The sequence below is a fragment of the Panthera leo genome, chromosome A3, assembly GCF_018350215.1.
Source record: "Panthera leo isolate Ple1 chromosome A3, P.leo_Ple1_pat1.1, whole genome shotgun sequence".
Taxonomy (NCBI): Eukaryota; Metazoa; Chordata; class Mammalia; order Carnivora; family Felidae; genus Panthera; species Panthera leo.
The window spans coordinates 119,690,585-119,706,473 of NC_056681.1; the positions used below are offsets into that span (position 1 = coordinate 119,690,585).

At 38.4% G+C, this 15,889-nt stretch overlaps 1 protein-coding gene across 7 annotated transcripts in view; it reads left to right on the plus strand.

Annotated features, from left to right (window-relative positions):
• Positions 1–15,889, plus strand: part of DTNB (dystrobrevin beta) — a 239,585-nt gene that overhangs the window by 171,296 nt on the left and 52,400 nt on the right. For 6 of the 7 annotated variants that reach the window (XM_042933506.1, XM_042933505.1, XM_042933507.1 and 3 more), the window contains exons 11-12: positions 7,619–7,708; positions 10,885–10,972. In XM_042933506.1, coding sequence (XP_042789440.1) covers positions 7,619–7,708; positions 10,885–10,972 — 178 coding nt within the window. The remainder of the gene's footprint in view (positions 1–7,618; positions 7,709–10,884; positions 10,973–15,889) is intronic. The other variant, XM_042933510.1, reaches the window with a different exon arrangement.

A 15,889-nucleotide genomic window follows, 5' to 3' on the forward strand; every position in this document is an offset into this window, starting at 1 on the left:
ATAATTACCTGTTTGTTCCATGCTTTTCTAGACTATACGCTCATTGAGAGTGAGGACTCACGAGGCTTTATCCAGAAACATACTCCTTTTCTTCAAGTCGTGCTGCTGTTTTGTATCTTAATCAGTACTTCTTCTGTTAGGAAAGGGGTTTTCTTCTTCAATTACTTCAAGCATGTGGCATCTTATTAACATTGCCTGCTTATTCCATTCAGGGCAGAGAAATAAAGGACATGAGTTCTACTGAAGTATCTGGTTCTACTCCAGTACTGCATGATTCACTATAGCTGCCCCCACCCCTGGTTATCTGTAACTTTCCTCTGCAAGAGTGAGAAACCCGGCCCCCATCACCCACCATCCCTGTGCCTATTTGTTTAGCCATGGTAGCATGGATAGTGGTTTCAGAACTGTTTATTTATTTCTTTAATAGATTACTGAGACATAATTCATTCACCATACAATCCATCCACATAAAGTGTACGATTCAGTGGGTTGGGGTATGTTTACAGAGTTGTGTGGCCATCACCACAATCAATTCTAGAACATTTTCATCACCCCCACTACTAAAAGATCACTCACTGTGATGTGGAGAATCGACTGTAGTGGGCAAGAGTGGAAGAGGAGGGCAGTCAAGGGCTGTTGGGTGGCACTTGGTGAGACGTGCCAGATAGAAAGGATGGCAGCAGTGGGGGCAGTGAAGGGGGCTGGTTTCGGAGGGCAGCCAGTAGGGCGGATTAAGGAATTGGATGTGGGGCACGAGGAAGTGAGAAGAAGAAACAAGAAGACTTCTGCTTTGAGCTCGGTGACTGGGTGAGTGGTGGTGCTGTTCCTTTCAACTGGTCAGCCTGGGAGAGTGGCAGGTGAGGAAGTGGGTGGAGAGAATGAGCTCTGTTTTGGACATGTTCAGTTTGGGATGCCTGTTAGGCAGCCAAGGGGAGATGCTGACTAGGCCCTCTAATACACAATCTTGGAGCTCCAGGGGGAGGTCAGAGCTGGAAATGTAAACTTGTGAGGATTACAGTAATACCTTTTGGTAAGATTATTCTGAGAATAAGCAAAAGAGCATATGTGAAAGTCTGTGATAAGGTCACAGGTACTCTGCTGATAATGACTACTACATTATCTTCTGTAATCCTTCCTGTACTCTCTAAAGTCAGTAATACATGAGGTAGATTTTATATTATTATTTTACAGATGAGGGGACTGAATCTCTCTGTGGACAGATTAAAGCCCAAGTTCACATAGCAAGCAGGTATCAGAGTATGGATTAAACCCAAGCCTGCCTCACTCCAGAGCCCATGCTCTCAGATGCTGTGCTCTCCTGCCTCCTGCCAAGCAATGAGCCCTGCTCCGGGGCTACAAACTGCCACTCCAGAAGCAGCCTCTGCTTCTGACCTTGTCCCACCACAACTTACCCTTCATCCCCACCCTCACCGCTCACATCCCTTTCCCTTGTGTCCTGACCCCACAAGTGTGTCTCTTAACTTCTGCCAAAGCACCCTCTCTTGCTGCCACTGGAGCTTCTGCTGAAGCCATGAGACCCTCTGCCTTAGATTCAAAGGCCCCCATCATCTTGGAGAGCAGGTGTCACCCTGGAGTGTGCATCTGGAGCACCTAGAAGCTTGTTTCAAATGCATAGAGCTGGGAGGGTGTCTTCGGAAGGAAAGTATGCTGCAGAGAGAGATGTGCTCATTTCATTGTCACTCCTCTTTTTTAACTCTGGTTTATTCTACTCACCCTTGCTTTTGCTGATCTCCCTAACTGGACAACATTCTATTCTTATGTCTTCTTCTTCTTCCTTTTTGTTTTTTTTTTGTTTTGTTTTGTTTTTTCTGTTTTGTTCCTTAAGTAAGCTGTACACACAATGTGGGGCTCGAACTCACAACCCTGAGATCAAGAGTCACATGCTCTACTGACTGAGCCAACGAGGAACCCCAATTAAGTTTTCTTAGAGAAGAACAGTGTCCCTGTCATCTTAACACTTACTATATTAGCCATTTTACATTTATTTGTGCGATCATCTCTTTTTCTACTAGACTGTTAACATCAAGAGAGCAGCAGCCGTGTCTGGTTCCTGCTTACTGTGGTATGTCTTCCTCTCCTGGCACGGTGCCTGACATCCAGTAGGTGCTCCAGACATTGACTCAAATGCCAGATTTCCATCAGAAATACTACTAGAACTATTGTATATTCTGCCGTGAAAATCACTTACTTTTATGGATGGAATTGACATGTGTCAGCCTAGAATAGAACAAATTATTATTATTATTATTATTATCATCATTATTACTATCGTTATTATCATTATCATTATTTTATGTATTTATCACTTGTGTGGGGTTCCAAACTATTCCAAACTACTGACTCTGCTTTAGAAAAACAGATTTCTAAAGCAAAACCTACTTATAAGTTGGGGGTTGTATATAGATTTATATTTTATCAAAAGGGAAGAATTTAAAGGAAAAAAATCTGGAAACACAGGTACACCTTTCAGTGGAGTATATATTATCACATGTATATCTAACATAACACCCACACCCTGACACAGAATTGTCAGAAAATATATGGACACTTAAGTGCCTTATTTACTGTAGATGGCTACTGATAATGCCTTTCATTTTGGTTTAGATTCCTCATTATCTGGCCAAAGACACTAGTTCTGAATAGCAGTTTTCATAGAAAGTTAAAATGGAGTTTAGTTGGACTATTGCTTCTATAGTGAATGCCTACAATTTCTTTTCTGCCACTCCCTTTGGAACGCACCTTGGTCAGATTTTCACATCCTGTTCGCTGCCAAACCAGTTCTTTCAAGGAGACCAGTGACTTCCTCAGTGTTAAATTCACTGATGAATTCTCAGGACTTATCTTAATTGATCTATCCATGGCATTTGACATAGATGATCGCTCCCTTCTACTTGAAACGCTTTCTATACTTGCCTCCAGCTATTGTGCTCTTCTGCTTTTCCTCCTCTTCCTTCTTGCCCCCCTTTGCTAGTTATTCCATACCTCTTTGAACTCTAAATGTTAGTATGCCACAGGGAGCACTTCTCTTTTCTGTTTGGCCTCACTGTAGGTGATCCCGTCCAGACTCACAGTTTTTAATACTGTCTACATACCAGTGACTTCTAACCTTATTTTTCCAGACCAGACCTTTTTTGCTGAGCTCTAACCTCATATATCTCCTCCTCAGTGGTATCTTCACTTGGATCTAATGCATACCTTAGTTAGATGTCCCAAGCTGAGTTCTGTATCTTCCCAACCAAACCTACTTCTCTCAGCGTCTTCACCGGCTCAGTTAATGGCGGTCTCATTCCTGTAGTTGCTCGGTCAGAAGTCTTGATGCTTATTTCGTCAAAAATGTCAGATTATTAGATCAGCTTTATCCAAAAACACTGTCAGAATCTGTCCAAGATCTTGCTATTTCTTACACCTCTACAGCTACTGCTACTTTGCTGGCCACTCTTGTCTCTCATATGGAACGTTGCAGGAAGCTTCTAATTAGCTGCTGCCTCCCCATTCTCTGACACTTTATCTTCCATAGTGCAGATGATCTTATTAAAATATAAGTTCTTTCATACCCTACCTCTGCTCAAAACCCACCAATAACTTCTCATATCAGAGTAAAAGCTGAAACCCTTATGATGGCCTTATATAACACTGCTACTTTTCAATCTGTCTTAGAAAGAAGCACTTTTGTTTTGTTTTAATTTTTAGTTTGAAGTAGACAAATACTTTACAAAAGTATGATACAAAATGAGTTACTATGGGAGAGAATTCCACGCTGGTCATGGTGAAGTAACTGCTATAAGATGAGCTCTTCCACTATAAATGTCTAGAAAACTATTCTGAATATAACACTCTTTTCAGAAATTAGACAGTAAGTAGGGCAGGACTCTTCTCCAAGGGAAAGGAAGTAAATGAGGAGAGCCCTATGATTGCCCAGGCTTTCTGCTGGGAGGCATTTACCAAACTCCAGTGCCAGAGACAAGCAGAGTAAGCCTTATTTGCTGAGAATAAGAAGACAGAGATTGGAGTTTAGGGAGGCTATAATTTGCCAAGTAGAATACCGGAGGGGAGGAAGCATTTAGAGAAAGAGCTCCATAAATCTGCATACAGGTCTGTTAAGTCTTTGGCTGAAAACAAGCTGCTTGTGCATAGAATGAGATTTCACAGGACCACCAAAGAACAGCTACCTGGGAAAGAACAGCTCAACTCCCAGGGATTTGAAAGTAGAACAGCTACTCAAGCTCAGGCCGTTGTTTGGGTTCCAATCAACCAGAATAGAGACATCATGGAACACTTGGAGCACCCCGGAAAGGCCACACCTTGCGAGCAGGGTGAAAATAGCCCTAGATAAAAATTACCATAGATCTGCACTAATGAAGCTTTAACACAGGCCTCAAAAGGACCAAACTGTCCACAGGTAAATTAACTGACTACTAAAGTCTTTAGAAGAAGACAACAAAATGCAGACATTCAACAACATACTACTCACAATTTCCATCATCCAGTAAAAATTTAGAAGACGTAGGAAGCAGCAGGAAGGTATGGCCTGTAACCAGAATTAAATTAGTCAATACAAACAGAGCCAGAAATAACAGGCATGATGCAGTGAGCAGACATGGACTTTAAAACACTCACAATAAATAGAAAAATGTAAAGGAAAATATTAACGTAATGAGAAAAATGAAAATAAAAAAGAACCAAGTGTAAACATATTGGAAGTTTCTGAATATATATTCTACTTCAATGACAAAGTTTTAAATTGAAAAATAGAACTTCTAGAGTTGAAAGGGATAGTACCTGAAATGAAAAATTCCATAGATGGACTTAACAGTAGATCAGAAATTGTAGACAAAAAAAGTCCACTGAACTTAAAGACACAGCAATACAAACTATCTAAAATGAAACACAGAAGGGGCACCTGGGTGGCTCAGTTGGTTAAGTATCTGACTTCGTCTCAGGTCATGATCTTATGGTTCATGAGTTTGAGCCCCACGTCGGGTGAGCTCAAGCCATGCTTCTCTCTCTCTGCCCCTTGCTCACTTGTGCTCACTCTTGCTCTCTCTAAAATAAATAAATAAATAAATAATAAATTGAATGAAACACAGAAAAGTGGCTGAAAAATTAACAGAGCTTCTCAAGACCTACGCAACAATGTCAAGCAGTTTAAAAGAAGGAGGAGAGAAAAATTATTCCAGGAAATTTTTTTTCCAAATTTCCAAATAAATTTTTGCAAATTAAATGAAAACCATAAACCCATAGATAAAGAAGTTCAGCAAATTGTAATCAGGATAAACAGAGAAAACCATACCAAAGTACATCACAATCAAATTGCTGAAAACCAATGATAAAAAGATATTTAAAGCAGCTAGAGGAAAACAAAATGTTATATACAAGGGAACAAAGATAAGGTTTGTTTGTTTTTTTAACTTTCTTTAAATATTTATTTTTGAGAGAGTGAGACAGAGTGCAAGTGGGGGAAGGGCAGAGAGAGAGGGAGACAGAATCTGAAGCAGGCTCCAGGCTCCGAGCTGTAAGCACAGAGCCCGAAGCGGGGCTCGAACCCACAAATGGTGAGATCATAACCTGAGCCGAAGTCGGACGCTCAGCCGGCTGAGCCACCCAGGTGCCCCCAAAGATAAGGTTTTGAAGTGATTTCTCAAAAACAATTCACGCTAACAGAAAATTGAATGGCATCTGAAAGTAGTGAGAGAACCTGTTTTTATTTCTTCTAAAATACATAGATTTCCTAGCTTTATCCACTGAAAAGTTCTAGAAGCAGTGATGATACTCCAGGAATAAAGAGCACCCTAGTACCCTGACTGTGGTCTCTAAATACTCTTTCCTAGTAACGGGAACCTGGAATCCTTGAAAGAATAGTTGATTCCAGATGTGGGGCAGGACATGCACAAGACAAGACTGGGACATCATACTATGCCAAGCAAGGAAGCTGATAATATCTAATGGATATATTAGATTAACACAGGAGCCTACTTATAGGGGGCTCCCACTGGCCAAAGACAGGATAATTTGAGCATCTAAAATATTATTATAATGGATTGAAGCAATCAGGTACATAAAAATCTATGAGATCATAATGATTAAAAAAAAAAAAAAAACTCCTTGGTAATCATTGTAGGTTACTAGGGCCCTAACTCATTGTTCTGAAATTTGTTAAGTAATAAATGTCAACCATTTGTTTTACCTTTCTTGAATGAATGATATTTCATGATAAATAGAGAAAACTAATAAATGCAGAAAAGATGATAAAATTGGAAACTGGACATGTGCAACCCCACAAGAACTAATGAATCTAGGAAAGACTCATTAGTAAATGCTAAAGCCAGTAGGTGAAAAATTGGTGGGGAACTTTATACTAGAGAGATGTGACCAATAACTTCTGAATTCACTGATCAATGTTTATATTCCATTATGTGCCCCTATTTGATTTGTAAGTGCACCGTATTACCTATGACAGATTCTAGCCTCTTCTCAAAAATGAAACAAAAGCAAAAACATCAAATATCCAGATCCAGCCACAGGGAATAGAGAAACAAATTGAATGGCAACAAAGAAGCAATCAGTTAAATCCAGAATGTAGGATATGCTGTTTTCTTCACAAATGACATGAAAGAAACAAGGAAAAGGAAGATTAAAAACAAAAACATACAAACCAAATGCAAAGTGTGTGAACCTTGCTGGGATCTTAATTTTAAATGTAAATGGATATTAAATTGGAAATTTTTAGATGGGCTGAATTAAAACTTTTTCTTAAATGTGTTTAGGTGTGATGATGGCATTATGGCTATATAAATTAAGTATTCCAAAATGAAATAATAAACTGGGATTTTCTCCAGCCACCCCTTTCAAGGCAAAAAGTTGAGGGATAGACTCAGCAAGTTGACAAAATGTTGATTTCTTTGAGGTTGGGTACGTGAAAAGTAGTCATTAGTTTATTTTGTGTATGTTTTAACATTTCTGGAGTAAAAAATTTTTAAAAACTCATGTGCAGGGTCCTACGGAACGTCTATAAAAGAGCCTCACTCAGAATGTATACAGTGTTGTTTTACAATGAGAAACAACTCTGACAAGTTTGGTTTAAGTATCAGTTTTATGGGAGAAAATAGAATGATGCTAAAGGCAGTATCCTTATAAAAATAAAAAGGTTTAACTGGTATCATGAGGTGACACTGAAAATCTTTTAATGTGTAGACAAAAGCTGTAAAAGCATTAGAGGGCGTTTAGTGATGTTAAATAGACCCAGGCTGCCTGCCAGAGGGCATTCCCTAAAATGGTGCGTCCATCCCAGAGCCCAGAACCTGGGTAAGACTGGTGGGCAAGGCTCCTTGGCGACCCCTCCTTGGTTTCTTCTGCTCAAAGGCTAAAGTGGCAGTCAACCAAGGCTGTTTCCTGAGGGACTGCTTTTGTCCAAAGGATTTGTGAAATGTATTCTCTATGGTCTAACACCATATTCCATTATGCATTGTGTTTTTTTATTTTCCTTATCATGATTTTTTTTTCTATTTTTCTTTGAAGTTTGCCCATTTTAATCCATGTTCATTTCTCGCTCTATATGTGTCTGTGTCGTGCTTGCTGTCTTTGCCTCCATTGTTCCTAGGTTACAGTATAGCCAGGATATACCCAGTCACTTGGCCGATGAGCATGCGCTGATAGCCTCCTATGTGGCCCGTCTGCAACACTGTGCACGGTCAGTGGTAGCGCAGCAGCAGCAGGCGGGTAGCCAAGGGCTGATCAGAGGGAGGGAGAGCTATGTTACCTGGGGTTGCCAGCTGGAAAAAGCTCTGCATGTGGGGTTTTTCTTGAGAAGCTACCAGCTATGTTTGGCAGAGCTTAAATAATTGCTAAAGCATTAACTTCTGAAAGAGAAGGAGCCTTGCCAAGCCCGGGCACTTACCTAAACATATAGTCAGAAATGCTCTTATGAAGTGGAGTTCGCTTCCTTCGGCCCACACGTAAAGGCTGAGCAAATCTCAGACAGATGTGCAGTCTCAAGATGCACATGCACAGAGTTACCTGATGCCACGTCTCACTGTTCATTCTTGTCTAAATAATGACCCCTTTCTGTCGACATTCAGGGCTTAAGGTTGATCAACCCACAGATGTCTCACTTTGTCTCGTCTAAGGTGCCATCACCCTAGAACGTCTTTACGTGCTACATCTTCATCTCTGTCTCCCAGATCCATCATTGATTAACTAAACCAGTGGTTTTCAGCAGTGATATTGGATCATTGTCACCCCAGGGCCTTTTCCAAAACATATATCCCTCCTCATATTGTATGTATTATAATAACTCCATGTACCCCTTTCTTTGACAACTGTGGTAGGGACTCACTGTTAATGTGAGAATATGCCTGGTTCCTCAGTGGGTTAGGATGGAAAAACATTTGATAACCACTAACTCTAGCAAAGTTAACCCTTTAAAAGGGTTAATACCAATCTAAGTGCTGTTACATTCAGGCAGACACAAAGCTACCTGTCCACTCTGTGCCCACACCTACCACCATTCTGCAAGGAGAATAGCAGGTAACGTTTAAATCATACAAAGCCATCCCTCCACTTCACCTAGCAGCAAATAAGAGTCACTATGCCAAACGGATTCTTAATTTTAGAGAGGAAGCCATAATTTATTAACTGAGCACATAAGAGAGCTGGAGCCTTGCATTTTGATCTTAGTTTTGCACAGAACCTGCGATGGCTTCATAGGAAGGTCATTTGAGCTTGTTTTATTTCCTGCGATGACAAGAATAATTAATGTGAAATACATATCTTTGAAAAGGATTGTTTTTTATATTTCATACCATTTCCCGTAATTTTACCAGTGTGACTAAATAGCATTGATATGTTTAGGCATTTATCTCTAAAGTCTACTTCTTTACTTCCCAAGTATGTTTAATATAGGCCTATCCTATGGGAGGGGAGGGAAGGCCTGATAATTATGCATTGTATCACAAAGAGTGTCTCTTCATCCAACAGATGATTTCTGTACACTCTGTCTCAGCTCCTTGGATCTAGGAATAGAGGTGTCTCACCCCTGGCAGGACAGCTTACTTATTATCAATAAGGGCATTTGTGTAGGTGATTAAAAGTTTCCATGGTGAAAATAGGAACAGAATGTTGGGCAGGGACTGCTACCTGGTATTTCAGCCCAAAGAGATTTATGGTGGGTCTAGCTTAGGTCCTCAAGCCTCCTCGCTTAGGGATTAGGCTTCCTGCGCAAGAACTGGTGGCTGGGAGGCCTGGGGGAACATGAGGATTGGGTGAGTACTGTATCTCTTCATGAACCTAGCTTCCTGCTTCCTCAAAGAAGTCAGAAATTTCCTGGCTAATTCTGAAAATGAAAGTTAGCTCAAGCAGAAAAATAAGGAACCTTTCTAATTTTCCTCTTAATTTTCATTGACCTTAAAACCTCTGATCAGCATAAAGTTCTAGTTTCTGACTGGAAAGCATAGCCAAATAAAGCAACCGTGTCGTCCACACTTGTGTATAAATGACAAACAGAATTAACCTTCCTAGGGGGTGGAACATGATGGAGGAGAAAGGAGCTCTTTTGCACAGAGGGAAAAAATGAAGTGTTTGTTATATCCCTTGCCAAAACAAAGGGCAGACACTTTAAGTCCCATTTCTTAGGCTGCCACGCCCTCTATAATATTATCCACTTGTATTATTAAATGTTCATTTTTGTTGTTTATTCAGAAGATAAAGGTAGTTCTCTTATTTCTAACAAACATCTTTAAGGCACAAATATGACAGTTCAGCCTTGACCTTGGGGCCTTGGCCCTAATGTATTAAAGCCAACTGATGCTAGCATGTTCTTATTACAAGATCATCTTTTCAGAGGATGATGAGACATGCAAGAGACTGATACTTGCATACCTGAAATTATCAAATATTCTAAAGTGGCACAGGCAGAAGACTTAAAGCACCTTAAAAAAAAAAATCCATCCTAGAAGAAAGACCAAGTTAATCTTAAAGAATTAGCCACAGAGATTAGAAATATAGAAAGGTGAAAACATCTAGGAAAAATACATTAATAAGGTCAGACACATCTCTGTAGATTTAACATCACCCTTCCCAGATTCCCCTCAGTAATTATTACAAGATAATGTAATGGATAAATGACAGTTGATGTAACATGCTAAATTAAAGGAGTGAATTATTTCATAATCCAATCTGAAGTTCATTGCATCACATATATACAGAGCTAGCTTCTTTCATCCAGGTGCAGCAGTATTTGATATCCCAACTAGGTAGGTCTTTCAGTTTTGGGGGTACCAGCACTCTTATGAAAGAGTAATGAAGTAAATTAATTTACTCGAAGATGAGGCTATAATGGTAAGAAGCTTGGTAAAAGAAGAAAAAGGAGCGTTGAAAGGGAAGGTTTGATACCATGGATTCTTCTCTGACTTTAGCATATGTTGGACATGCCCTTGCCTAGGCTTCTTACTTCTGTTCAGCCAGTGTTAAGTACTTTTCCTTAGCCCCGTTTTTCATGGTGCTTTACTTTTCTCTTGGTCTTTTTAAATTCAAGACCTATGTGTAAAAGTCACAAGTTCTTCCAAAACATTTGATTAGAAATCCCTCTTTCAGATTTTGCAGATGGTCTGTCTTTTCTCAGACCTTGAATTCAAAAAGAAGTGCCCCTTCTGATGGTGTAGGAGCAGGGAGATAAGTGTGGCGTCTATGGCCTCATCATTTCTGTAAACCCCCTTTCTCTCAGAGGACCATTAGTATCTATGACCCAGGCTTCAGTTTCTTTTGCTACCATACTTGTTTACAAGCTTTCTCCCATCTGTTCTTTCTAAAAGAAAAACAAAGGTAGGGGATGTTTAATGCACACCTATTGAATTTTTGTCTCCTTGGTAGTGTCCTGGACAGTCCTAGCCGACTGGATGAGGAACACCGGCTTATAGCTCGCTATGCTGCCCGGCTGGCTGCAGAAGCAGGAAATGTGGTGAGTAAATGGAAGGTCCTAGCAGAGTAGCAGAAATTAGCATTATTTTAATATGCAAATGGTAGAGGGATGGTAAACTTGAAATTTAGGAGAATAGATATAGGTACCTCAGGAACAAAAGGAGAGGCATGGGTTTAGGGAAGGGATTACAGTGACCTTTAGTTTTATCTATAATATCCTCCTTAAAAAATGAGTCAAGAGAAGAAAATCAAAGAGCTAGAATTTGGTTCTTTAAAAAGATTGAATAGGGGCACCTGGGTGGCTCAGTCGGTTAAGCGTCTGACTTCGGTTCAGGTCATGATCTCACAGTTTGTGAGTTTGAGCCCCGCAAAAGGCTCTGGGCTGACAGCTCAGAGCCTGGAGACTGCTTCAGAGTCTGTGTCCTCCTCTCTCTCTGCCCCTCCCTCACTCATGCTCTGTCTCTCTCTCTCTCACAAAAATAAAAACATTAAAAAAGAGGATCAAATAAATTAATAACCCTTTAGAAATCCTGATGAAGAAAAAAGGAAAGAAAACACAAATTACCAATATCACAAATGAAAGAAGGGACATTGCTACAGATCCTACAGGTATTTTAAGGATGATAAGGAAATATTATAAGCAGTTTTTTGCCAATAAAGTTGGCAACCTAGATGAAATAGACAAATTCCATGAAAGACACAAGTTAGGGGTACCTGGCTGGCTCAGTTGGTAAAGCATGCAACTCTTGATCGTAGGGTTATGGGTACGAGCCTGATGTTGGGTGTAGACATTACTTAAAAATAAAATCTTAAAAAAAAAAGGTAAATTAACAAAACTGACATAAGAATAAATAGAAAATCTAAATAGTCCTAAATCTGTTAAAGTGATTGAATTCATAATTAACTTCACACAAAGAAAACTCTAAGCTTAGAGGGCTTAACTATTGAATACTATCATGTATTTAAGGAAGAAATAATAACAATCTGACATAAATTTTCAATAGAGGAAGAAGAAACACTTTCCAAGTTTTATCAGGCCACTCTAACCTGACACCAAGACAAAAAAGGCCATTACAAGAAAAGAATATCAATAACCAAATTCTCTCATGAACATGAAAAAATCTTTAACAAAAATTAAAAAATTGAATCTAGCAATATATAAAAAGGATAATACACCATGATCAAGTGAGATTTATCCTAGGAGTGCAGATTTAACTAATACATAAAAATCAGACAATGTAATTTGCCAAGTTAGCAGTTTAAAAAAGAAAATTATAAGATCATTTCAGTAAGTGCAGAAAAAGTATTTAACAAAATGCACTGCCCTTTCTCTTTTCTTTTCTTTTCTTTTCTTTTCTTTTCTTTTCTTTTCTTTTCTTTAATCTCGGTAAAGATTATTGACATTGAGAATTTTTTTAAAAAAGGAAATAGTTCTATAAAATGCCAATTATTACGGACATTAAGAGTCACGAGTCATGAAAATATCTAAAGCCTTTCTCAACTTACTTATATTTTCATTCTTACTGCAGGTAGTGTGCTTGCTTTCATTTGTCCTATTTCCAAATAGAACAGGATTTTACTATTTTGGAAATTATTGAATAAGGCTGTGACCATTTTTTTTCTATTTTTTTATTGTTTATTCACTTTTTTCTATAATTTATTTATTTTTTATAATTTACATTCAAGTTAGTTAGCATATGGTGTAACAATGATTTCAGGAGTAGATTCCTTAAGCCCCTTACCCATTTAGCCCATCCCCCCTCCCACAACCCCTCCAGCAACCCTCTATTCTCTATATTTAAGAGTCTCTTATGTTTTGTCCCCTTCCCTATTTTTATATTATTTTTGCTTCCCTTCCCTTATATTCATCTGTTTTGTATCTTAAAGTCCTCATATGAGTGAAGTCATATGATTATTTGTCTTTCTCTGACTGACTGATTTCGCTTAGCATAATACCCTCTAGTTCCATCCATGTAGTTGCAAATTGCACTGCCCATTTTCAGTATACTAGTAGTAGAAGAAACTTCTTAAATCTGCTAAAGAACACCTACAAGAAAATCTACAGCTAATATAATGAAAGGTTACATTTTGGACTATTTCTCCTACCTAATATTGAGAACAAGACAAAGGTGTCCACTTTCACCACCTCTATTCAAAATTGCCCTGGAGATCTTAGCCAGTACAATATGGAAGAAAAGGGGAAAAAAGGAAGAAAAGGGTGTGAATATTGGAAAGGAAGAAGTAAAGCTGTTATTATTTACAGATGACATGATGGTGTAGAGACTGTCCTAAGGAATCTACAAAAACACTGCTAAGACAGATACATGACTTTATAGCAGTGCTGCAAGATACAAAGTCAGTGTACCAAAATTGATTGTATTTCTATCTACCAGCAGTGAATAATTAGAAAACTAAATTTAGGAAAAACACCATTTACTATAACACTTAAAAACATCAATACTTATGGATAAATTTCACGAAAGATGTTAAGCAATAAAATATTGCTGAGAGAAATTAAAGAAAACCTAAATAAGTGGAGAGGTATGCCATAAAATATTCAGATTTAATATTGTTAAGATGGCAAAATTTTCCAAATTAATCTACAGATTCAATACCAGTCAGAACCTCAGTAGACTTTTTATGGAAATTGGCCAACTGATTTTAAAACATATTTGGAAACCAGAAGACTTAGAAGAACCAAAAGTCTTTAAAAAGAACAAAGTTGGTGGACTTAACCCTACTTGACATCAAGACTTACTATACAGCCACAGTAATCAAGAAAGTGTGGTATTGGCAAAAAGATAGACAAATGAGGCATCCATAAGATAAGCTCATATGTATAAGGTCAAATGACTTTTTTTGACAAGGCACAAAAGACATTTTGGGAAAGGAAAATCTTTCTAACAAGTGCTTCTGGAACAGCTGTATATCTATATGAAATAAAGAATCTCAAACCATCCATAGAAACCAACTTGAAATGTGTCATAAATTTAAACCTAAAAGCTAGAACCATAAAGCTACTAAAAGAAGGCTTAGAGAAATATCTTCATGACCTTGGAGCAGGCAAAGAATTCTTAGAGGGATCATGAACCATTAAAAAAAAAATTTGATAAATTGGACCTTTTTGAAAATAAAATCTTTTGCTCATCAAAAGATACTATCAAAAAAATAGACAAACCAAAACCTGGAAGAAAATATCTGCAACACATGTCTGATAAAGGGCATACTATGTAAAGAATTCCTGCACCTCAATAATAAGACAACTCCCAGTTTTTAAATGGGCTCAAGACTTGTCCAGACCCTTCACTTCACAGAAGAAGTTATGCAGATGAGCAATAAGCACATAAGAAGGTGCTTAATATCATTAATCATCTGGAAAATGGCAATTAAAACCATATTGACCCACCAGAATGGCTAAAATGAAGAAGATTGACAACATCAAATGTTGGAGAGGATGTGGCACAAACAGAATTCTCGTACATCAGACACCAAAAGTGCGTACTGTTTGATTCCACGTATATGAAATTCTAGAATAGGTAAAATTGATTTATAGTGATGGAAATCACATCAGGTACTGTTCCTGGGAACGAGGATATTGAAGAGAGATAAAGAAAATTTCTAGATTGATGGAAATGTTCTGCATTTTAATAGAGGTGTGGGTTACAAGTTATATGCACTTGTCAAAACTGATTGGATGGCGTATTTAAGATATGAGCATTATATCTCAGTTAAAAGAAAAAGGAACCAAGAATGGTGAATATGGAAGAGTTTGTATTGAAAAATGGCCAGGGATTTGCCATATGTTTACTATAAATTTGAAGTAATTTATAATAAAATGTTCCCTTTTTTCTTTCGTTTCAACCCTTTCCTTGAAGAGTTATATGCATATTAATATCCATTTCCCCTTCCTTCTGCACACATATTCATCGTATTCATTTGGCAACTATTTATTACTTATTTTATTTACTATGATGAACAAATGATTCCTGCCCTCAGGGAACTAACAGTCTAGTGAGAGGGACAAACATTAAACAAATAATCACACTACTAACGGAACTACAAACAATTAGGTGCAGTGGAGGGAAAATAGAAGGAGCTATGAAAATGTATAGCAGGTCCCTGCTTTATACTGTATGGCTTCTGTGAGAAAGTGTTACTTGTGTTGAGATCTGAAAATAAGTAGAAGAGAATTCAGTTTCCTAGGAGCTAAAAAGAACTGAAACCCAAAGCAGCCCATGGGCTGCTGTTGCTCCCACTCCAGCCCTGTGCTTGGATTTTAATTGTCTTGAGGTACAGTGGGCAAAGCCTTGTGCATATGCAAAGTGGAGAGTTGGAAATGAAGCTTTCACATTAAGCTAGGCCCCCAGAAGCACAACCTGGTGAAAGTATGATACAGAAGACATCCATCTGCTGGCACAAAAATAGAATCGGAAAGCTTATGGGTCTCCTCCTGTAGGAGCAGAAGAAGAGGTCTCCCCTAGGAATTCACAACCTTAGTCCTGTCTGTGTTCGTGTTGGGTGCATTTACATAACTTCATAGTTTGAGAAACACCCAGGTGAAATTTTAACATGAAATTAATCCTCTGGCATGGAAGAGAAGCAAAATATAAATCCTCTCCTAAGGTTAACATTCACAGTTGAGGCCAAGCAGACATGAACTCCTGAGCATCTCTGTAAAGGAAGGAATCCAACTAGACATGAGAATCCCAACTAGACATGAACTCCTGAGCATCTCTGTAAAGTTAGACCCTCAGTGACTTTAGATATTAGAATTATTGGCTATAGAATAGCTGTTTAAAATTTCTTCAGACCTGAAAGAAGGAATTAAAAACGTAACAAAAGACTAAGAAGACCAGAGATGAAAACAAACCAAATAGAATATAAACATTTTTAAAAACCAAAGTTGTTGAAATGTAAAACTCAGTGGATGAGTTAAAGGTCAGATCAGACACAGCTG